Source organism: Neomonachus schauinslandi, chromosome 6 (genome assembly GCF_002201575.2).
Source record: "Neomonachus schauinslandi chromosome 6, ASM220157v2, whole genome shotgun sequence".
In the NCBI taxonomy this organism is placed as follows: Eukaryota; Metazoa; Chordata; class Mammalia; order Carnivora; family Phocidae; genus Neomonachus; species Neomonachus schauinslandi.
This window is the reverse complement of record NC_058408.1, coordinates 102355217-102380764: the sequence shown is the minus strand read 5'-3', so window position 1 is coordinate 102380764 and position 25548 is coordinate 102355217. Positions and strand designations below refer to the sequence as shown.

At 38.0% G+C, this 25548-nt stretch overlaps 1 protein-coding gene across 2 annotated transcripts in view; it reads right to left on the bottom strand.

The window, feature by feature from the left end:
* Positions 1–25548, bottom strand: part of VCL (vinculin) — a 113454-nt gene that overhangs the window by 31464 nt on the left and 56442 nt on the right. For both annotated transcript variants that reach the window (XM_021700140.1, XM_021700141.1), the window contains exons 3-8: positions 17651–17801; positions 17360–17468; positions 15571–15693; positions 13606–13766; positions 4629–4719; positions 3664–3811 (exon numbers count right to left, since the gene is read on the bottom strand). In XM_021700140.1, the coding sequence (XP_021555815.1) occupies positions 3664–3811; positions 4629–4719; positions 13606–13766; positions 15571–15693; positions 17360–17468; positions 17651–17801 (783 nt within the window). The remainder of the gene's footprint in view (positions 1–3663; positions 3812–4628; positions 4720–13605; positions 13767–15570; positions 15694–17359; positions 17469–17650; positions 17802–25548) is intronic.

Here is a 25548-nt window from a genome sequence, read left to right as displayed (position 1 = left end):
TTCCTGGTTTCATACAAATTTTAGGATTATTTGTTCCATTTCTTTGAAAAAAGTTGATGGTATTTTGCTAGGGATTACATTAATGTGTAGATTGCTCTAGGTAGCATGGACATCTTCACAATATTTGTTCTTCCAATCCATGAGCATGGAACGTTTTTCCATTTCTTTGTGTCTTCCTCAATTTCTTTCATGAGTATTTTATAGCTTTCTGAGTACGGATTCTTTGCCTCTTTGGTTAGATTTATTCCTAGGTATCTTATGGTTTTGGGTGCAATTGTAAATGGGATCGACTCCTTAATTTCTCTTTCTTCTGTCTTGTTGTTGGTGTATAGGAATGCCACTGATTTCTGGGCATTGATTTTATATCCTGCCTCTTTACTGAATTCCTGTATGAGTTCTAGCAGTTTTGGGGTGGAGTCTTTTGGGTTTTCCACATAAAGTATCATATCATCTGCAAAGAGTGAGAGTTTGACTTCTTCTTTGCCAATTCGGATGCCTTTGATTTCTTTTTGTTGTCTGACTGCTGTGGCTAGGACTTCTAATACTATGTTGAATGGCAGTGGTGATCGTGGACATCCCTGCCATGTTCCTGACCTTAGAGGGAAAGCTCTCCGTTTTTCCCCATTGAGAATGATATTTGCTGTGGGTTTTTCACAGATGGCTTTTATGATATTGAGGTATGTACCCTCTATCCCTATACTCTGAAGAGTTTTTATCAAGAAAGGATGCTGTACTTTGTCAAATGCTTTTTCTGCATCTATTGAGAGAATCATATGGTTCTTGTTCTTTGTTTTATTAATGTATTGTATCATATTGATTGATTTGCAGATGTTGAACCAAACTTGCAGCCCAGGGATAAATCCCACTTGGTTGTGGTGAATAATCCTTTTAATGTACTGTTGGATCCTACTGGCTAGTATTTTGGTGAGAATTTTTGCATCCATGTTCATCAAGGATATTGGTCTATAATTCTCCTTTTTGATGGGGTCTTTGTCTGGTTTTGGGATCAAGGTAATGGTGGCCTCATAAAATGAGTCTGGAAGTTTATGGGGTGGCAACTTTATCAGCAGATAGAATGGCAAGGCTTATCTTCCTAACCCGAGCTTCTGATTGTAGGATGAACGCCAAAACATCGTTGCTTCTCTTAATAGTAGCATGGATCTGTCATTCATTTATCTGTCCTCTTAAAATTCATCTTTATTTTTCATCTACACCAATATCTGAAATAATGAACTCAATAATATTAATTGCCAGGTATATAAAAGGTATATATACCTTTCATTTGTACTTGAGGTTTCCCTTTTTTTCTTTTTAAAGGTTTTTATTTATTTATTTGACAGAGAGAGACACAGCGAGAGAGGGAACACAAGCAGTGGGAGTGGGAGAGGGAGAGGGAGAAACAGGCTCCCCACAGAGCAGGGAGCCCGATGCGATGCGGGCCTCGATCCCAGGACCCTGGGATCATGACCTGAGCCAAGGCAGACGCTTAACGACTGAGCCACCCAGGTGCCCCAAGGCTTCTCTTTTATGTACAGAAAAGCAGAAGACTTTTGGGACCTTTTATGATTTAATTTGCTTTTTTTCCTTCAACTCTAGTAATTCATGATGAGAAACCTTTTTAGTATAAAAGTCCAACTGTGAAAATGTAAAAATATTTATGGGCTACATAATTTTTCATTCAAAGTAAAAGTTTACTGAGTCCTATGGGAGGGAAAATAGATCCTTACAACCTAGAAACCCTAGGTGACTGAAAAGAAGCTTATCATGAGGAAACTGTTGCTGAGTCTCAGCCACTAAAATGTTAAATAGCTAGGCATATTTAAGAAAGGCTAACAGGGAGATAGCTTCCTAATCTCTCATCAGGAAAGGACACTGCAGGCTCCAGTGGGAAGCAGGCCCATAGCTCCTCATCACTGTTCGAGCCTTTTCTCTTTACAGACTTACGGTCGATCCCATACAGCAACCACCTTGTTCTCTTGCTCAAATTCATCTTTCTCTAAACACATACAACTGTGTATTCGAGAATTCCAAGTGAGGACTGTCTACCACACTGTGAAAAGGCTGTAGACAAAAGAGCCAGCAATGAGAAATGAGAAGAGCCAAGAATCTTGTCAAGCGGCTTTGGCATTTCTCCGAACGGGAACAGAACTTCTTTTTGTCCTTTCTGTAAAGTTCTTGTCATGCTCATGACAGGGGAGACTGCTTCACAGCGGGAGAAAAAGGCTCACTGAGCTCAATGGGATCACATTTACTTATGCAGTTCCTTCTCCCTACAAGGTAGAGACTTTTGACCTGAAACCCCTGGAGCTTCCAGGCCTACAGTGAATCCACAAACCTCTGGAAATTATACGTAATATTATACGGGCACATTTATGTGCATTTTTTTACATACAGATTAATGGCTTTCATCAGATTTTAAAAATTATCTTGACCCAAAAAAGGTTAAGAACCACTCCTTTAAGGACTGTACTCTTAGGGCACCTGGCTGGCTCAGTCAGTGGAGCATGCGACTCTTGATTTCAGGGTCATGGGGTCGAGCCCCACGTTGGGTATAGAGATTACTAAAAAATAAACTTAAAAAAAAAAAGAATATATATATATATATATATATATAATATATATATATAATATATAATATATATATATATATATTCTTCTTTTTTTTTATATTATATATATATAATATATATATATAATATATAATATATATATATATATATATATATTCTTTTTTTTTTTAAGTTACCTCTACATCCAACATGAAGCTCAAACTCACAACCCCAAGATCAAGAGTTGCATGCTCCACCGACTGAGCAAACCAGGTGCCCCAAGAACTGTATTCTTAAGTCTATTCTGTTAATACATTTGAAACCAGGTCTAACAGTGTACATGTCAAGGGGTGTTACTGAGGCCTGTTTGTATGGAGACCCTGTATATTCCAATTATCTCAAGATGTTTCATGACATTCTTGAAGCCAAATTAAACTTCATCTACACTAGTATCTCAGCATATTTCAATTCTTCCCTAATGCCCATATTATAAAATTCCATAAAAATGAGGATCTTTTAGAACTTCATTGACTCTACGGATGAGTTCCAAAGAAGCCTATATTATACTGAGTTTTCCTAATAGCAAGCTATATATATTTAGTTTACAGGGGGAAAAGTTCTAAAAGTCAAGTCTTAAAATAGGTAAAAGAATTATGAAACCAAATGAATAATGATGAAATAGAAACTGAAAAAAGCCTAGAAATAACCAACTTACATGATAACTGACTTAACTGGTTTTTTAAATAATGTGAAATAATTCCAATGTTTTCACTCTTTATTTTTCTTTTTACCCATCCTTCATAAAATATATGCCTACCCATGCCAGACTTCACCACCGCCCCTTATTCATCATAAGCCTATGGCTAGAAACCTTAGTTTCTAGATTTCAGATTTCTATTTCAATTTCAACTTTACTACAAGGCATCTGCCTATTTTAAAAGTTCATCAAAGGAAAAGTTCACTTCAATCTCAAAAGAAGAGAATATAATGATCTGTGTTAGCCATTAGTCAAAAAGAACACAGTATAATTAGCAGAGACTTGCTCTCTGAATCACTCTGTCAGGAGTTCCATCCGATCCGTTACCTAACTTGGGTAAGAGCAGAGGAACTTTACCTGGCTCGGAGGTCAGCCACTTGATCAGTCATCTGCCCCAGCATTTTACAGGTTCCCAGGATCTCCCTGCGTTCTTTGCCTGCACAGAGCTCACCAACTTTTCCAGCTTCATCTAAGATCTGTCTGATGGCCTGCTCACCAGCATCCCCTAAAATAAAGAGATATTCAATATCTACACTGTTGATGCATTAATTATTTAGGAAGGATGCTTTACAAGTCATTTCATTCATGAAGGAATGGATTATTTTAAACGGCAAGACAAGTGAATAGAAGACAATACATCTGATCACTAACAGCCAAGTAGTGCCCTTAAACCAGAGGGTGAGGTTTCAACCACAGATACTTCTAAAAAAGATACTTGGAATCATATCCATCTGAAGATGATAAGCAGCTTGTGGTAAGAATATGGATGATGAAAATAGGCTCAACTCATTTAATACTACTTAGCACCTCTAACCTCCATTAGGCTTTTCACATTCATTCAAATATTAATCTAAAACTGAATATTAGATTAGAGAATCCATAAAACCTAGCTCAATAACCCATTTGGGTCTTTACAGAAGTCAACTTCGCTTTCCAATTCTTATTGGCATCATCATTTAATCTGCTTAATTAAATTACTTTGTTGACATAAATGGAATCTGCCCAATGGGAACTATAAGAGTTTTCTATTCAAAATAATTACCTTTCTGATTCAGAGAAGAAGTGAACCAATAATCTGGCAAAGAATGCCCAGTTCAACTTGGCTAATTCCTCCATGATGAGAGGTGATTAGTCTTTGTCCTTCATCCTTTTAAGGACCAGTAATGCTTCAATTAGTCAAAACTATCAGAATATGGAGTATGCCCCTAAATGTTGCAGTAGTTATCTCAGGATTATGAGATTGTGGGAAGATTTCTTTCTTTTCTTTGCTTGATTTTTAGCTTGTTACTGTATCCATCGGAAAAGAAGAACCAGAGGATTACCTGGGGAGGCACTGGGATCACGGAGCCAACCTTTGGCCTGGTTCAGTTTGGAGTCTATCGAGGCCAATGCTCTCTTCATGGCTTCAGTGTCCTTTTGAAGAGAAATACAATTATTTTCTTTGCAAAAATGGAGATACCATGATACACAGTAAGACAGGGAAAAAGTTACAGCACTTAACATACTGTAGCTAAGGTAGTCCTACAACAGCCTTGAAAATACTCTCATCACACCAGAATGCTTATTTCTGTCAAAATGCAGCATGGTGCATGCAAATCTTCAGTTAATTCTATTTTGTTTTCTGATCTATTGCTAAACTGTGAAAACTGGTAAGAATCACTCAAGCCAAGAGATGCTTCATGTCTGCAGCAGGGAAAAGCCCTGTTGTCACATGCCTCATTATCAGCCTTCCACTCCACATTCATCTGCCGCAGCCCTGGCACAGCCCTCCCTGCATCCGGGAAGCCTCATTAGCACGTGGCGCCACAAATCACAGTTCTCTTACATCTCGCTCTGAAATACACAAACACTGGATGATGCTTCGCTATACTGAATTAATCCGAGAAACTTGGAACTACTGCTTGGAAAAAATTTGAGAATTTTAATCTAGCAATTTAGTTTTAATTCCACAAATAAACCACTCCATGTAACGCAAAAAAGCAGTGTTATTCTGGCCTTCCCTGCCATCCTCCTCATCCTCCTCATTCTTAGCTCCCTTACCATCCTAACCCGGAAGAAGAGGCAAGATAAAATAAGTGGGTCTCAGTTGATTGTTTGCAATCAGGATTCATGATGGCTAGCATTAAACCCGGGACACAGCATGAAAAGCTGAAGCAGACTAAAAATACACCAACTGTTTGATGAAGTTTTTAAAATATAGAAAAATGTAGAGAACAATATAATAAATACTCATGTGTTCACCCTCACAACCGACCAGGCTATCTCGTAAATCTCTATGTAAACACCTTAAAAGACAAATGAGTGGGTGGCTTAGTCAGTTAAGTGTCTGTCTCTTGATTTCAGCTCAGGTCTTGATCACAGGGTCCTGGGATCAAGCCACAAGTTGAGCTCCACGCTCAACACCGAGTCTGCTTGGGATTCTTTCTCCCCCTCTCGCTCTGCCCCTCCACCCCCTCACACTCTCTTTCTGTCTCTCTCTAAAATATAAAATAAAATAAAATAATAGCTGAACTCCCTTCTGCTCTAGGGAACTGGCTCTTACAGAGTTCCATGCATGGAAGCGCAGAGTTAACCTCTGAAATTCTAGGCAATGCCCTGAATCCCTAACTTTTTTTCACTTTCCAGTCCTGCAAAACTGGGGTTCTTAAAGGTGTTTTATCACTACTCTTCCACATGGGGGCACGAGGAGCATCCCCACTTCTAATCCAAACAAGACCCAGCACTAGGACAAAATAAGTGCGGGCAGCGCTCAGAGGCTTAAGGTCAGCAGCCTGACCACAGCTTTTCCCACGTTACCTATGTAAACTATAAGGACTCTCAGCTTTAGGATTTCCGCCTTCCCGATCTAAACAGATACAGATTGCTTTAACCTTGGCTATCAAAGGCTCTAAATAGCAAAATTCTCAGTCACAGCAACTAAAGAGAAATGAACTAAATTACTGAAAAAAATGTAAACAAAATATTTTTTATTATCAAGTTATATGGAATTATGGAGGCTATCTCTCAATAGAAGGCAGAGACTATCTATTTTGAAATCCATTTGTAATCAGTGCAAGTAGACAAATGGCATTTTTTAAGTGCTTTCATTTTCAAATGGCTTAAATATCTACTCCTCCTCCATCCTGTCCTACATTAATGTGCACAGCAAACCCTGCCTTTAAAAGTCAGCTTTCACTTGATGCCAGATTAGCAAGGCCCAAATCAATACCTGTTTAAAGAGGCTCAGGCAAATCCCAACCTCAGAGAACTAGATAGCCCTTAGGGTCTAACACAAGTTACAGGACTTTGTCTAGGTACAGGAAAAAAAAAAACTTCACAATCTCTTATTAGGGAAGTATGTGCATACTCTAAAGAGAAATTATATCCACGTAAAAATAATTTAAAATCTGTCAACCATTTCTCTAATACATTATTATTTTTTAGAGTGAAAAAAACTGGAGATTGATTTCATTTCAAAAATCTAAATTCAAGGGGAACAAAGATCAAATACTTATGTGTGTCTACTCTAGAATTAAAGGCTACTATTTGGGGGTGCCTGGCTGGCTCAGTTAGAGCATGCAACTCTTGATCATGGGGTCATGAGTTCGAGCCCCACGTTGGATGTGGAGCCTACTTAAAAAAAAAAAAAAATCAAAAAGAGACAAGTCTACTAGTTTGGAAACTAACTTTAATTGAGGATTTCTTCCGTGTTAGGTTCTGTTTTAGGTATTGTTTCCCCTCGTTACTTCATTGAACCTCAAATTTAAATATAATTTAATTTTACAAATTAAGAAACAAGGACTCAGTCCTACAAACCCAACTGATCTCAGGTTTGCTGACACCAAACCTATCTATTTTATATTAAATGAAATTCGTGAATTTTTTCTTTTACCAAGAAGAGTTGCTGAAGATTCTTCTAACCCTTTGTAATAGTCAGCAAGCCTTTGCCTTTTTGATTTTGGCTTTGGTTAATACTGACCAGAAAATAAGCTCTAGAAATCAAAATCCTAATCCTCACTACCCAAAATGACTTATTTTATTCTTCATTGCCCCAAAATGACTGAAACATAATGAAAAAAGTAGCTTTGCTCTATTCAGTATCCTCAAAAATCATGCTTTTTTTTTCTCCCTAATAAAGCATGAATGGCCACCACACTTCAAGGAAAGAATCTAATTCTCAGGAAGTGAGTAATTTACTCCTGAGTGGGAAATGATGTGACCTCAATAAGTTAAAATTAAGAGGTGCTCATTTTCCCCTAAAAATGACCCACGGCAAAACTGAAATGAAGCTGCATTTTTTAAACTGGGAATTTTAGTTACCAAAGTTTTTAATAGCATGAATTTTAGACAATTTTGATGATTTAAAACAATAACTGAAAGGACCACCTTAGATTCTTTCTGGAACAGAACAAGTTTTGAATACTCATTTAAACACATTACACTTTAATGTCATACCTATTAAAATAAAAAATGTCCATGGGAACAGATATTTTGGTCTTCTAAGAATCTCATATATACTTCTTTTGAAGGGCAGTATTTATTATGGAATTGACAGAACTGTCATAAGCAGCATAAGAAGTATATTAATACTGGATATGCTACAAACCAATTCACTGAACAACTAAGACTAGAAGTCAATTTTGAGATATATTTATAGAGTGAAAATAACCATAACCCCATGGTCATCCATACCATGTATCACAAAGCTTTCAGTTAAACCATGTCAGGCCTAAGTGCCCAGAGTACAATCTGGGTATGAAATACAAGAGGGCGCCTGGGTGGCTCAGTTGGTTAAGCGACTGCCTTCAGCTCAGGTCATGATCCTGGAGTCCCGGGATCGAGTCCCACATCGGGCTCCCTGCTCGGCGAGGAGCCTGCTTCTCTCTCTGACCCTCCCCCCTCTCATGTACTCTCTCTCATTCTCGCTCTCTCAAATAAATAAATAAAATCTTTAAAAAAAAAAAAAAAGAAATACAAGAGAAAAAAACATCTTCATTTGAGTATTTTCTCTGTAAAATCTCAAATTTGGGAAAGAGAAAAGTCTCCATCAATCTCTTCTCTGGGTTTTTGTTGTTGTTGTTGTTGTTAAGATTGAGTGTAAAAAAAAGACCAGATCTAGGCCTGCAGCTTTGGGGACAGCTGGTAGGGATCTGGTCACCTCCCCCAAGGTCCCTTTTACAGTAAAACTCTTAGAGGAGTTCAGGTTTTATTTTTTTTTATTTTTATTTTTTTAAAGATTTTATTTATTTATTTACTTGAGAGAGAGAGAGCGAGAGAAACAGCATGAGAGGGGAGAGGGTCAGAGGGAGAAGCAGGCTCCCCGCTGAGCCGGGAGCCTGATGTGGGACTCGATCCCAGGACTCCGGGACCATGACTTGAGCCGAAGGCAGTCGCTTAACCAACTGAGCCACCCAGGCGCCCGAGGAGTTCAGGTTTTAAATGAAAAACCACACTGGTTTGGCTCTGTCCCACGCACACCAAAAGGTGGAAGGACAACCTTAAAAGAACTCCCTTTTAGGGGTGCCTGGGTGGCTCAGTCGTTAAGCGCCTGCCTTCAGCTCAGGCCATGATCCCAGGGTCCTGGGATCGAGCCCTGCATCGGGCTCCCTGCTCCATGGGAGGCCTGCTTCTCCCTCTCCCACTCCCCCTGCTTGTGTTCCCTCTTTCGCTGTCTCTCTGTGTCAAATAAATAAATAAAATCTTTAAAAAAAAAAAAAAAAAAAACTCCTTTTTACATGCTCTCCCAGGAACTGAAACACTCCTGAAACGTAATATAGAATTAGATCTAAAGAACACTGAGGGCGCCTGGGTGGCTCAGTTGGTTAAGCGACTGCCTTCGGCTCAGGTCATGATCCCAGGGTCCTGGGATCGAGTCCCGCATCGGGCTCCCTGCTCTGCGGGGAGCCTGCTTCTCCCTCTCCCACTCCCCCTGCTTGTGTTCCCTCTCTCACTATGTCTCTCTCTGTCAAATAAATAAATAAAATCTTTAAAAAAAAAAAAAAAAGAACACTGAATAGTACTGAGAACCACGGAGTTCCTCCTAGAGATAATCAAAGGGAACTTCAGAAGAAAAAGTGAGGTCCTACAATGCCAGCTTCTAGAAAATTTTCAATAAGGGACTAAGGACTCCCTCTTGTTTGCTGCCCAACCTACTCTCCCTTTTCCCACGGACACCTCCCCTCCCCACACTCCAAACTCTGTTCCATTCCTGATGGCATTTCCACCCCTTCATCAGTGTTTTAAACAAAGATGTTTCTGGAAAGAATAAACTGGGCAGTAGAACAAAATCTTACAAACTACACTGAAGTGACAAAAGAAAGTTGTCTACCCCTGAGACTTCAGGTAAGTTACCCTCCCAGTCTTCAGTTCCTCATCTTTAAGAAAACCTTCCCAGCTCTAAAATTCAATGCCACCTATGTGCAGACAATCAGATGTACCAACTGAAAGATCACTTGGATCAGAAGGGAAATGTCAATTGTTTTAACATTTTGGGCTTTTCTCCAATTTGAGGGGAGGGGCTAAAATATCATAAATGCCTGAATTAACTATTTATCTCAAAGTCCAAGAGATAAGTCCTTTACTGTATTAGCTGCTAAAATAAAACACTCTAAGACTCATTAAGAAGCTCACATAGTGTCAAATCACTATGTGTACACCTGAAACTAATATAACATTGTACGTCAACTATATTCCAGTTATAAAAATAAAACACCTAAAGGAGAATCATTTTAATTAACTGATTCAATCTTAGATCACGTTTCATTTTCATAGTAGACATTCTAATAATAAAGAAAAAACCTCACATACTTATTTTTTCAAAAATGAAATAAAATTAACACAAACCTCAGCTGTCTGTAGTTAAGAGCAAGTATTATAGGCTGATGTGTTCTAACCAATATTTCCTTCTTTGGTAGGGTACAGAAATCTTCTGTGCAAGACATCTGAGTCAGTCATTACATTTAGCCCACCACCAGCCTAGGCCCACAGTGGCAGGAAACCACCACGAGAACTAATTCTGAGTAACAGCATGTAATGCCTCCAGGTACAAGTTGTACGAGCACCTATGGAGTGTTCAAAAAATTCTTAGCTTAAAATTTTTCTCACTTCCTCTTAAATCTCAGCATGCATCAAGAAACAACTAATATAAATACAAAAAAAGAGAGAGAGAGATTAAGTATAGACTGCTAAATTTACAAAGGGTGGAATTAGAATTGTGTTTAATTCACAAATTTGTTTGTTTCATAATGTACCCTAAATTAATTTTTAATGATCACCATACAATGACTGCTGATTTCAGGAGGGGGAAGTTGTTATTTTCAAAATAAAATGAGGCATTTAAACTCAAAGTACTTTTAAATGTGTAAATCTGTAATTTGAATGTAGATATAAAAGGTAAAATAATCAGCTCCTGCATTGCCTCTTTAAAAACTTAACTTATTCAGCAAAACGCGCTTTTTACCAAAAATTGTTTCCACTTACTTTCTTCCCCCACTTTTCTAGAGGAACCATCACTTTCCAGGAGAAAACTGCACCAATGGGGAAGCATGAAACAAGTATGGTAAGACAAAGTTAATTCTTAACTGGTAGGGTCAAGAGGAGGAAAAAGATAGCATGTGTTAAATAGAATGGGGATCCAGGCCACAGACAGACGCAAGGTCTGATTAATCCACTGCTTACAGTCGAGCAGTGAAAGAGTGTAATGCTACTAAACTGAAAAATAACCAAAATTCTAGTTACCAGTTTCCATTTCCAAGGTAAAAATTTTTTTCTAATTATTCTTGCAGCTAATAAAAACAGTCACACTTAAGGGGTGGGGGGAAGTAGAGTGGATGGGTGGGAAGTAAGCTCTGTCATGTATATCTTTTTATAGCATTTTGATTTCTGAACCAGGTAAATGTAAAACAAAAGCAAAATGAGATTTAAAAATAAACATTTCTTGTTTGTTCTGATGTCATTATGTACTTGAGTTTCTTTTGGCTGAACTAATTTTATTTACTTTCTTTCATTCTGACATTTAAGTTTTGCAGGACCCATTACAGTCTAATCCCTTCCAGATCAGCATAAAACTGAGACAGCTATAAGAATGTACACAGCATCTCTCAATGGCACTGGCACAAAATAAAGCTCAGCAACCCCTATTTACTAAATGATGGGTAACTTTTCCCCTCCAAACATAGAAAAATATTGAGGTTGTAAGGCCTGCTCCGCTTTTTTGCTATTTCTCACCTGCTAGAAGCAAAGGAGAGAGAATAAGGAAAGAGATTAGGTTAGGGAAAGGTGAGGTCATGGAGAACCATGGCTGATTCACAGCTTAGCAGAACATGCAGTGAACCACGGACTGAAGTTAGGAGAAACTTTAGATACACTTAACTTTTTCCCTTTTGATTTTGAAGGCTAGGATCATTGTGAAGGACAGGTGCCCCATCTAAACTCCTGAGCCTATTCATTTTCACAATGGGTTGAAAACCTCAATGACACATCTCCAAAAGCAAAATTCTAGAGCCTGCAAAGGAGACTGGGAGGAAATGCAAACAGAGAGGTGACATCGGCTGGGAGTTTCATTCCCCAAGAGCAGGGTCCACACAGGTCACCTTGGAGGTCACCCAGCTGAGAGAAACTTGCCCCTCAAATGAAGTCGGTGGGAATGACCAGGCCAAAACGGTTCTCGGGAGCCTGTTTAAAAAGATGAAAGCACCCACCAAATATAGAAAGCCTGATATCCCCTTGTAATGTCTTTTCTTCTGCTTTCCCCAAAGAAATCGCTCAATATGAGCCAGAGTCAGTCTGCCTGGCACAGCCCCGAGTCCCAGATGAAATGACATTCTGACGCATATTCGAGCACAGTGTTACACACCGGCACACGGAAAAAGGCACAGCACACAGCACAGGAAAACCTCACAGACATGCTTTTTTCTCTTTTGAAGCAAAAAAGAGACGAGAGGGCAAGAGAAAGCTTACCTTCTAAATGTGAGAAAAAGAATAAAACAAACAAGAGAACAAAAAAAAGATGCATAAAGAAGTCATAACAGGGAAGTGAAAGTTGTCAAATATGCAAAAGCAAAATTAAGTAAAATACCAAAGACTTAAAATGATTCCACCATCTAGATTTAAAACACAGTCTTAAAACTCGTTCAAGAACTTTGTGCCTCTGTGAACAAATCCAGAGTTAAGAGAAGCTGATTTCCTTCTGCGTATTTAGATTCACTTTCTGGGCAATGTGATTTTCAGACCCCAGCTTTGACCTTACCTTCCTGGTGTCCTGGAGAACAAATACAGCCCTACTGGGTACCCAGTGGAAGTCACACTACAAATCCCCTCTTTGCCACCAGCCTGCTGGGGGGCCCTGGAAATATAATTTGGGTCCCACGTGGGGAAGCTGGATCCTGCAGACAGTGTGTTTCCCCCACTGCTCGTATCTTGGGCTCCTACGAGGAAAGTGTAAACCCAAGTGCCTCTGTTCTCCTAGTCAATAGACAGAGAGAAGTAGACCAGAGCAGCAGTAATATAAGACCACGGCTGCAAGGCTCTGGAAGGAATCCACCAACCCTTTTGGAGGCCAGGAGGAAATTCTAGATAAAGGGTGAGGGGACCCCTCAAAACTCACTGACGAATGTGAACACTAATATTTTAATTAAGCTTTCCTTAAGGAAAATGGTATGACAAATGGACACACCTAGAAATGCCAGGAGTTTCCTCTGTAGATTTCTTAGGTCAGAGGTTGGTTAAGGAAAAGTTTCCATAAAATTCGGTCACAGTCATGTTCTGTATCTTACTCAGTCACCTAGCAACAACCATCCACATAAAAAGGCAGGGTTCCCGGGCGCCTGGGTGGCTCAGTTGGTTAAGCAACTGCCTTCGGCTCAGGTCATGATCCTGGAGTCCCGGGATCGAGTCCCGCATCGGGCTCCCTGCTCGGCAGGGAGTCTGCTTCTCCCTCTGGCCCTCCCCCCTCTCATGTGCTCTCTCTCATTCTCTCTCTCTCAAATAAATAAAAAAAATCTTTAAAAAAAAAAAAAAAAAAGGCAGGGTTCCCACCCAGGGGAGTATACACCATACAAGAATTCCTCCACCAGACCCAATGAGTGTCCAGCTTGAAGAAAAAGCTACACATCTCAGCCTTCAACCCCACAAACCTATTTATTTGTTCTAGCCTGGGGCAAAGGAAGTTTGCAAAAGCAGCAAGTAACCCATGAAACCCATGAAAAGTGAAGTAAAAATTATTTCATAATATCTGAGGGGTCTTACGCTACCCACAATTACAAGATAAAGTGTGAGGGGAGAATTCAGGAGTTAGCTTATTTCCCCTCCAGTAACACTTACCTTGCTGGCCCAGGCATCTTCATCCCAAGAAGTGAGTTGTAATACACGAATGATCTCATTAATTTCAGCACTCATCTTCTCTACAGTAAAATTGCGGTTTTTCAAAGCTTCTTCTATTCCTTGGTTTTTTGAATTTTTAGTTGTTACAAAAATCTTCATAGCTGTAAAAATAAACAAACGATCAGAAACTAAGCTTGGAGTTTAATCTTGCTGTATAACAACATTCACACAAGATGTTCCACACTTCGAGTACATGTTCTGAGTTTCTAAGGTCTTAAAAAGAATATACTAGGCTGGCTCAGTCGGTAGAGCATGTGACTCTGGATCTCGGGGTTGTAGGTTTGAGCTCCACATTGGGTGTAGAAATTACCTAAAAAAATAAAACCTTAACAACAACAAAAAAGAATATATTAAAAACAAAACAAAAAAACACTGCAAGTGCGCCAATAAAGTTCTAATACCAGCAACTTTAAGGTACAAGACATCATTAAAACATGATCAAGGAGCTAATTTAACATGTGTATCCTAAGGAGCTACAATCACAAAATATCCAATATCTTTCTAAATCACTTATCATCCCAGCCCTGACACTGGCCCCATCTAACACACACCGAACAGGACAAGATGAAAACAGTAAAACTCTAACTGGAGTATCCTGCTGCACCCAATCCTAATGGAAGATCCCAAAGTGTCAAGTTTCTCTTCCAGAATTTCTCTCATCATGTAGCAGGAAATTTTTAACCCCCAAGAGTAAAGAAGAGAACAATAATAATTTGAAGCACAGGAGAAAGAGAGTATCTTCTCAGGAAATAACTGAAATTGTTAAAACAAAGACTGATCAACACTTTATTGAGTTACCCAGATGAGAAAGAAATCTTACTCCCAAAACCCTTCTATCTCATGGAACAACTGGCCTCAAAAACATATTTCCCACGGGGATTTTAAGACTCTACTTACAAATGTTTTTGTTTTCTAGTTCATATAAGTTATAGGCTTTCTGAGCTCTTACCCTCACCTCTCCTTTTCTAGCTACTATCTGAAATGACAAAGCAGGGACGTAGGAGCTGGGGGTGACAGTGACATGCCTCGTAAGATTCTGAAAATAGAGCTGCCCTCTGATAGTTAAACTAATTAACCCTTAACTTGATTAAGATAACTTATGTAAACCATGAGGTGTCTGGTACATACTAGAGACCCAGTGAGTACAGATCCCTTTTGCTAGCTGAGACAGCAGCCACCAGGCTCTACCCAGTGGGGAAGGGGTCCCATGTGGTATAGACCACCAACTCTGTAATGTAGAGAACAGTTAAATTTCTTTTAGGAAAAACGGTGTTAGCGTAACACTGAAAAGGGCTTTGGGTTCACTTCTTTATCCTACAATGCTCTATAATATCCATGCCAGCTCCTAATTTCTTTTCATAACACAAATAAAAGTGTAAAAATTCCTATGTCCAAGGGCCGCCTAGGTGGCTCGGTCAGTTGAGCATCTGCCTTCGGCTCAGGTCATGATCCCAGGGTCCTGGAATCGAGCCCCGCATCGGGCTCCCTGCTCAGTGAGGGGCCTGCTTCTCCCTCTCCCACTCCCCCTGCTTACGCTCTCTCTGTCAAATAAATAAATAAAATCTTTAAAAAAAAATTTTCTATGTCCAAGACTAAAGTTTCTAGATATCCCACCTCCCAGCAAAAGGGCCTACTAGAACTTCAGAACAGAGTGAGGCAACAAGAAGGGCAGCTTCAAACAAAGAACAGGAGCAGGAGAGCACTTCGGAAGATGAATACTGGTTCTTAGCCAATCAACTGCAGCCATCAGGTAGCACCCAATCTGTCAGGCCTCGTTTTTACCCAGCCTGAAGGACATGCAACTAAGCAGTAAAAGAAAATTAACATCAGAGTTTAGAATACGTTGACTTTTTTTCTTTTCTTTTTTTTTTTTTTCCTGTAAGACCAGGTACAGGTAGAAAATACCTGAAATGAGAACTGGCAGCAATTCTTTCACGGTGTTCATGGAGTTCACCAACATCACTCGGTGCTCCTGGTGAGTCAGTTCCTGCTGCCTTTCATCAATCATCTTGGCCATCTTTGTCATTCCTGGGGCACAAGGAATAAATTGTGCAGGGTTAAGAGTGAAACGTTCCAGACTCTGGCATTCTGAGCCTAAATCCATTATGAACAACTATGAAAATCCAAACTGATTGCCCAGAGAACTATCACTGAACTGTAGCATTTATGATATAGAATCTTCTGGACAGGTCGAACTTAATGCAACTTCATTCATTTCAACTGAAAGTAATTTATTAAATGTAAATCCTAAATATGACATCATTTTCACACGTTTGACATAAATACATTCACAAATACAAAAACATACTGAAAAAACAAATATATATTTGTAAAAAATAAATAAAAATATTTTTCCTGGTTATTACCACGCATACCGGGTTCGTGTCACGTATCTGGCCACTGCGCCTGCGTAAGCATCTCATGTGAGCCTAGTACTGAGAAGCCAGTGGCTGAAGAAAATCTTAAGAATTACAACAATGTGTTTTGTTTTCATCTTTATATTTTTCTGTTCTTTCCAATTGTCCAAAATAAGCATGTACTATTTTTATAATCAGAAACAAACAAAAATATTATAAAAATAATTATAGTTAGGACAGCAATCAAAAGCATCTGGTGTTTTGGAATCGGCCTGCTAGCCCTTTTTGTTTACTTTGGTTATTATTCAAAGGTGCTATGTGATTCTCTAAAGCTTTGATTTTCAAACTGCTCAAAGGATTTCTTAAGGTTTCACAGATCATCAAGGGGTACCAAAGGGAGATGGAAAAGGAGGGGTTGTCCCTGCTCCATTCAGAGTAGCTCCACTTTTGTCTTTTATATGTTGAGATTCTGCCTAAGATTTTATTTGAAGAAATAAACTTCTTTTCCCAATGCTATGGGAAAGTTTAAAGAACACTGCTCTAAAGGCATTTCCTGCTGATCTTCAATGATGGCTCAGAGAAGTTCTTAAATGCCGTAAGTTTACAGAATGACTGTATCGGAACCTCATGAAAACACTGTTAAGAATCATTTTACCTAATACAAAAGACTTTTATGAGGTGGTATGTGATCTTTAATACTGACAAGTTAAACATCTGATGTTTGGTCTCAATCATACTTTAAGAACCCTCCAGTTCATGTTACATGGCTCTAACAGAAAAAGCTGGTATCTGTTCATGTATTTTGAATATTCAATTCTCGGGTGACTAAACAATCATTTCAAAATGAGATTTAGTCACAGTAGTTCTTCTCTCCTTCTAGGTCTGATTATATTATGCAGCCTCGGGCTAGGGCATGAATCCATAATAGTAGGCGGGCTAATTAACGCGCCAAGAGGTCATTAAAGAGCTACAGGCTAGCTGGCAGACAGCGAAGGAATGCTGTATAATGTGGAATGGAGAGGTCAGAATTCAGGGTGGCCTTAAGCATTACACTAATAGAAAAGTATTTCCTACATTCTCCAGCAACATTTGCAATGCCTAGTTTAATTCATTAGGCAGGGCCAGGATTTGTAGAAAGCAAATTCAGCTTTCAGAGACAATGATATCTCCTCAGTAGAAACACAGTGTCAGCTCCATCAACAGAGAAGATACACCTCAAAGCCCAATGCATCATTACTTATCTTCTGCAAAAAGCAGGGGGGGAGTCCTCCTTCCACCTCGATCAGACATGGACAATCCATAAAAACATTTTATTATAAAAACTGGACATGACTAACCTGGTCCAAGATTCTTTGTGTAGGTGACCAAATCTTCCATAGTTTCCACCACCTCTGCCACTGTAAGATATTCCAAAATTCCTTTGCAAACTCTAATAATTTTACGAACCTGAAAATGCATTTCAGTTTTTAGTCGAGTGAGTGAACAATAAGTGGAAAACATGCTAATTCAGCTGGGTGGCTATTCAAATTTTCTCATCCTAAATCATCACCAATCCTCCATTATTACCTTCAAGACTATCTTTAAGACTTTTGTCTGGAAGAGGTCTGCATGGGCCTCAGATTGCCTACCTCAGCCTCATCGAAGGTGAGGAGCAGGTCTGATGTGCCAGAGAGGATGCCCCTTGACCCATCGATTAGATAATCTCGAGCAGGCACTGAGTAAGGGTCTGACTGAAGCATCTGGGCTGCCTGGACAAGCTTGGTGCAAGCATTCTCAACCCTGTGGGGAGGAACATGGAGTTAACTCCCTGGCAGAACCAAGCAGAAGAATAGGACATGCAAATGTAAAGAATGTAAAGGGACATATTCACATTTTTTTTCAGACATGGAAAACAGCCAAGACCAAGTTACAATAGGACTTAAGTTTTTAGCTCTTAAAATCTACAATTAAGGGCTACACATCCATTCATCCATCCATCCATCCGTTCATTCATTCATTCACCTCATTCACTGCACTAAGCCCTTGTTCTTTGTTATTTCCTGGCAACAAAAAATGATGACAAAATGTTTTAGACCTTTCACTTTAGGTTGCTATACATCTCGGCAACTCCTTTGTTTTCTTCTTTCTCACCCTATACACACTGCCATTAAAAGACACTACACAGGGCGCCTGGGTGGCTCAGTTGGTTAAGCGACTGCCTTCGGCTCAGGTCATGATCCTGGAGTCCCAGGATCGAGTCCCGCATCGGGCTCCCTGCTCGGCAGGGGGTCTGCTTCTCCCTCTGCCCTCTTCCCTCTCGTGCTCTCTGTCTCTCATTCTTTCTCTCAAATAAATAAATAAAATCTTAAAAAAAAAAAAAAAAAGACACTACACAAAGAACGGAAATCCTTGACAACAGTTTCGGATTTATTATCTGGAACTAAAATGCCAAAGCACTGTGTTAAGTGAAATTTAATAATCAGATAACAGAAAGGATTAGGAGGAAACAAAAAGTATGAAGTAATGCATAAATTTCCCATTCATCTAGCTAAATGGATTTGACAAACCCACTGGACTGTTTGAAAACAAACCTATAAAACTATATTGTTAATTAAAATGTCACTAGTGGGGCGCCTGGGTGGCTCAGTTGACTGCCTTCAGCTCAGGTAATGATCCTGGAGTCCCAGGATCAAGTCCCGCATCGGGCTCCCTGCTCAGCAGGGAGTCTGCTTTTCCCTCTGACCCTCGCCCCCTCATGTGCTCTCTCTCTCTCTCATTCTCTCTTATTCAAATAAATAAGTAAAATAAAATAAAAATAAAAAATAAAATGTCACTAGCATTAATAACTGAACCAGTTATTGATAGTTTAATGTTAATACAGTTTAATAATACAGACAACCTGATCATATGTAACAATGAATGAATGAATGAATCAGTAAAGAGCAAGACCTCATTGCTGTGGCTTTGGATCACTCTTAAAAGACTGGTTGTTTACTGTTCCTTTTTAAATTTTAAATTAAATTTCTAATTTAATTTTAACTTATAGAGATATGTATATTCATATATATGACAGTCAGTGAAAAATCACCTTCTTTCCACTATCTCCTAGGCATTCATATTCCATCTACTTGCAACTAACGTTATGAGACTCCTCTGTATTCTTTAAAATAAGACACTTCATGCGTAAGAAACAAAAACAGGCTTCCACCTTTTTTATACAAATAGGATCATACCAGGCATACTCTCTGCATTCTGCTTTTTCCACTTAATTCAACTTAGAGATATTCTAATAAAAGTACATAAAGAGCCTCCTCATTCTTTAATACAGCTACATAACTAGTCCATAATTTATTAGCCTGCTACAAAAAAATCACCTTGAAAAATATCATTGTATAACGTATATATCTGTAGGATACAGGCCAGAAAGGAATTGCTGAATCAAAGGTGTAGATATTTACAATTTTGACAAATGTTGCTGTATTACCATCCACAGAGGTTATTAACATTCCCCCCACAATGGATGACAGCAGTACCTGTTTCCTCAGTCTAAACAAGTTGGTATATAATCAAACTTAAGCTTATCTTCACCAATATGAGAGACCAAAACTGGATCTCAATACAGTTTTTTAATTAAGGTGAAATTCACATAACACACAATTAGTTGCTCTAAAGGGTACATACAATTCAATGGCATTTAGTGTATTCACAATGATGAGCAACTACCACCTCTCTCGGGTCAAAACTTTTATCACTTCAGAAATGCACCCTGAAACATAGCATGCAATCACTCCGGATCTCCCCCTTTCAAAACCCCATCCCCTCGTGACCACTAATTTGCTTTCTGTCTCTATGAATTTACCAACTCTGGATATATCATATAAAAAGAATCATGTGACTATGTGACTTTTTGTGTCTGGCTTCTTTCACTTAGCATAAATGTTTTCAAGGTTCATCCAGGTTACAGTATGTGTCAGTAGTTTGTTCTTTTTCATACCTGAATAATATTTTATTGTATGTATATATGCAAAAATTTGAAAATTTGCTTATCCATCCATGTATTGATGGACATCTGGGTTGCTTCCACCTTTTGGCAATTATGAATAATGCTGCTACTAACATTCATACATAATTTCCATGTGGATTCAGGTTTTCATTTCTCTTGAATATATACCTACAAGTGGAAGTCTATGTTAATTTTTTGAGGAAATGCCAAACTGTTTTCCACAGCAATTGCACCACTTTACATTCCCACCGGCTTTATAGAAGAGTTCCTATTTCTTCACATCTTTCCCAACACTTGTTATTTTTTGGTTCTTAAGGTTTTGGGGGGTTAAAGCCATCCTACCAGGTGTGAAGTGGTATCTCATTGTGGTTCTGATGTGATTTCTTTACTGACCAAAGATGTTGTTGAACATCTTTTCATGTGCCTGTGGGCTATCTGTATATCTTCTTTGGAGAAATGTTTATTGAAGTCCTTTGTTCATTTTTTAATTGGGATGTTTGTCTTCTTGTTGAGTTGTCAGAATTATTTATATACTCTGGGTATTAAATCTTTATCAGATACATAATTTGCAAATATTTTTTCCCTATTTTGCAGGTGCTTTTTACTCAACATAGTTTTAATTTGCATTTATTTATTAATGAAGTTAAGGATATTTTTATATTTTTTAAATTGCAAAATAAAATTATACACTGTATGACCATTATGCTCAAGCAAATATCACATATACAACAATCATACTTCAGAAATGAAACATTACCAAGTACTTTAGAAGCCCCACCCTAACCAAATGTTCCTTATTTCCCAGAACGAATCATTATCCTGAATTTTAATTATTCTCCTGATTTTTTGTATACTTTCAGCACCTATCTATCTATACATACCTAAACAAGTATCATTTAGTTTTGTCTATACATATTAAAATCTTAAATAAGTGTAATTGTACTGTTATATATGCTTCTGTGACTGTTCTTTTGTTCAATATTATGATTTTGAGACCCATCATGTTGAGGACTATAGCTAATGTGTCATATTCCACTGTATGGATATACCATAATTTACCCTTTCGACTTCTGATTGACATTAGAGGTATTCTAGGTTATTATATTTTTTACTGGTGTTTATATCAATACTACTACTATGAACATTCTTATACTGGCTTCTGGTGCACACAAACAGTGTATCTAGTAGTGGAAAAACTGGGTTGCAAAAAATGCTATATTCAACTCTACCAAGGAAAGCCAACGAGTTTTCCAAAGTGATTACACCAATTTAATACGCGGACCAGCAGTGTTCACAATCGCTCCACAAGCTTACCTTGGCATTGTTAATTTTTAATATGTCAATGTGGTCATTGTGAAATGCTAAATTATTGTGAATTTAATTTGCATGTCCCTCTTACTAAGGAAACTGTTGTGGGTGGAGTGGGTTTGTTTTGTTTTGTTTTGTTTTTTAATGTTTATGGGCCCCAAGAGTTTTGACAGGTAGCATTTTTGTTATTATCCAGCTCTCAATAATTTTCATTATGACATCTCTGACAATGAATTGTTGGATATACTTTAAAAAAAAACATAAGGGGCTTTTCTAGTTATCTTTTTGCTATTGATTTATCATTAACTGCATCATGCCAGAGAATGTGGCCTGTAAGATAACAAGGCTTTGAATTTTGAAATGTGTTGAGGCTAGCTTGATGGCTTAACACATGATCAATTTTTATAAATTTTCTATGTGTGCCTGAAAAGAATGAGTATGCTCCAATTTTTACGTGAAATATTTTACATATTCCATTAGCTCAAGCTTGTTAATTAAAACTGTTCAAATTTTCTATATCTTTGCTGATATTTATTGTCTTTTATCTATCAATTACTGAGCGATGAAATCTCCTACCATAACAACAGATTAGATTATATCTCCTTGTAGTTCTATTTGTGTTATATATATATATATATATATATATATATAAGCTAACTTTTTAGGTACATATAAGTTTACAATTATTATATAACCTGAACCTATTTATCATTATGTAACACCTCTCTGTATCTCCAATAATGTTTGTTGCCTTAATGTCTAATTTGTCTGACATTAATATTGCAAATCAGTTTTCTTTGGCTATTTTCAATTTCTCTGTCACACTGTGTTTTAGATATATCTTTTTAAATAACATATAGCTACATATTTTTAATCCAGTTCAGGAACTTTTAACTTAATGATTTAGCCCATTTAAATGTATTAATATTACTGGTATATTTAGAATTATTTTTTTTTCCCCAAGATTTTGTTTATTTATTTGAGAGAGAGAGCAGGGGAGGAGAGGGAGAAGCAGACTCCCTGCTGAGCAGGGAGCCCAACTTGGGGGCTCGATCCCAGCACTCTGGGATCATGACCTGAGCAGAAGACAGACGCCCAACCGACTGAGCCACCCAGGCAACCCCCCCTTTTTTTTAGAATTTTTTTTTTTTTTTTTTAGAGAGAAAGAGAGGGAAGGGCAGAGGGACAGGGAAAGAGAGAATCCTAAGCAGGCTCCACACCGAGCACAGAGCACGACTCGGCACTCAATCCCACCACACTGAGATCATGATCTGAGCGGAAATCAAGAGTCAGACACTTAACCAACTGAGCCACCCAGGTGCCCCTAGAATTATTTTCATATCTTATTATTTATTTTCCATATGGCCTGTAACTTTAACATATTTTTCCCTATCTTTTTTGGGGGGGGGCAAGGAGAAGATTGCTAGTTTTTTCTACCTTTTTCTTATTCCCTTTACAATTTTAAAGGTTATACACTCTGTGCTTTTTGTGGTTACCTTAAATACTTCAGCATGCATAGTTGGCGTGTTAAAAATCTAAAATAAAAGCTGTCCTCTTAACACAGTTGGCAGTTCATCAGTCTCATAAAAATCTAAAATGAGTCAATATTTTTACCTTCTTCCCAAACAAAAAATGATCTTAGGGGGCGCCTGGGTGGCTCAGTTGGTTAAGCGACTGCCTTCGGCTCAGGTCATGATCCTGGAGTCCCGGGATCGAGTCCCGCATCGGGCTCCCTGCTCGGCAGGGAGTCTGCTTCTCCCTCTGACCCTCCTCCCTCTCATGCTCTCTGTCTCTCATTCTCTCTGTCTCAAATAAATAAATAAATAAAATCTTTAAAAAAAAAAATGATCTTAGGATACTTAATTTCCAATCATCCCTTTCCTGAATTCCCAATCATCCCTTTCCTGACCTTTATGCTACTGTTTTCAAGCTTTGTTTTGTTTATTGTTTTCATGTATAAAATGTTATATCTTTCATTTTAAACCTTTAAATCTTGTTAGATTTTACATTGTTATACTATATAAGTCAAAGTTTGTTTATATTTACCAACAAAGTGTCCCATATTTTGGATAATCATTCCCTCGTATATCTCAGGCCTTACATCTAGAATCATCTGATTCTGTCTGAATTACATTCTTCAGAATTTCCTCTACTAAGAGAATGCTGGTGACAAAATGTAACCATTTTTGTTTGTTTGAAAATGTCTATTTTGTCTTCTACTTCAAAGACTTTCAGTAGTACAGATTTCTAGGTTGACAGCCATTTTATTGCACATTGAAGGTATTATTTCACTATGATGTAACAAAAGAAGCAGAAAAAGATACAAAGACAGAAGCAGAGGTAAGAGTGATGCAGGGCTACAAGCCAAGGAATTTGAGCAGCTTCTAGAAGCTGGAAAAGGCAAAGAAACAGATTCTCTAGAATCTCCAGAAGAAACACAATTAACCCATCTTGGACTTCTGAACTCCAGAACTGGAAGACAAAACATTTGTGTTGTGTTTGTTACAGCAACAATATGACACTGGCCTCCAACTGAAATCTGCCAGGAATTAAATAGGCATGAAAACACCACCCACAATGAAAAGAAAAAACAATAATTCAAAAACAACCCAGAAATGACACAGATGATAGAATTAATAGACAAGAATGTTAAAACCATTATTACTACTGTATTCTATATGTTCAAAAGCTAAAGGAAAGTTTGAGTATATATATATATTTTTTTTTTTTTTTTAAGATTTTATTTATTTATTTGACAGAGAGAGAGAGCACGAGACAGGGAACACAAGCAGGGGGAGTGGGAGAGAGAGAAGCAGGCTTCCCGCAGAGCAGGGAGCCCGATGTGGGGCTCGATCCCAGGACCCTGGGATCCTGACCTGAGCCGAAGGCAGACGCTTAAGGACTGAGCCACCCAGGCGCCCCGGAAAGTTTGAGTATATTAACAGATAAATTAAAGATATAAAAACAAGCCTCAAACAGAACAACTGGAAATGTGTCTCAGATATAAAAATACACTCAATAAATTACTAGCAGATAAGATATGGCATAAAAAAAGATCAGTGAAATTCAAGTCATAGCAATTAAAATTATCCAAAATGAAACAAGGGAGAAGAAAAGACTTAAAAAAAAATGAACAGAACATCACTGAGCTGTGGTACAACTCTAAGCAGCCTGATATATTTGCAATTTGAGTCCCCAAAAGAGAGGAAGGAGGGAGACAGAAAACAGTATTTGAAGAAATGATGGCCAAAATTTTTCTATATTTAATGAACACTATAAAGCCCCAGGTCCAAAAAGCTCAATAAACCCCAAGCACAAAAAATATCAAGAGAACTACAACAAGGCACATCATAAATTGCTTAAAGGAACATAAATAAAATTGCTTAAAAACCAAGATTAAAGAGAAAATATTAAAAGTAGCAGGAGAAAAATGACACTTTAAATACAGAGGAACAAAGAATAACAGACTTCTCATTAGAAACAATGCAAGCCATAAGACAGTGAAGCACTGAAAGAAAAAAAAAACAAACCTGTCAACCTCAAAAATCTATACCCCAAAAAATATGCATTTCAAAAATTAAGGTGAAATAAAGACTTTTTCAGATATGTAAGAGCTGAAAGAATTCAGCAGCAGCAAACCTGAACTATAGGATAAGTTAAAGGAAATCTTCAGGAAGAAGAAAAATTATACCAGATGGAAACTTAGATTTAAATTAAGGGGGGAAAAAAATGACAACTAACAAACAACAAAATGTTATAAATAACTAAATGTTAACTATGTGAGTAAATATAAAAACAATTCTTATTATTTAAATATGTTTAAAAGACAACTGACTAAAGTAAGAACTTTTTAAAAAATGAAGTTTCAAAAAAGTAAATTTGATTCAGCTGGCTAGATACACAATGAGGACTGGCTTTGCCAATGATTATGGCAGATGTTTTCCATAAATCAAATGAACCAAAATTACATGGAAACATATTTAAGACAGGTATATAATACATAATATGGCAGAAAATACATGCTGTGCAACTAGTTAAACTTATGATTTAAAAATGTTTCTGGTACCATATGAGCCAGCAATTGCACTACTGGGTATTTACCCCAAAGATACAAAAGTAGGGATCCGAAGGGGTACGTGCACCCCGATGTTTATAGCAGCAATGTCCACAATAGCCAAACTGTGGAAAGAGCCAAGATGTCCATCGACAGATGAATGGATAAAGAAGATGTGGTAT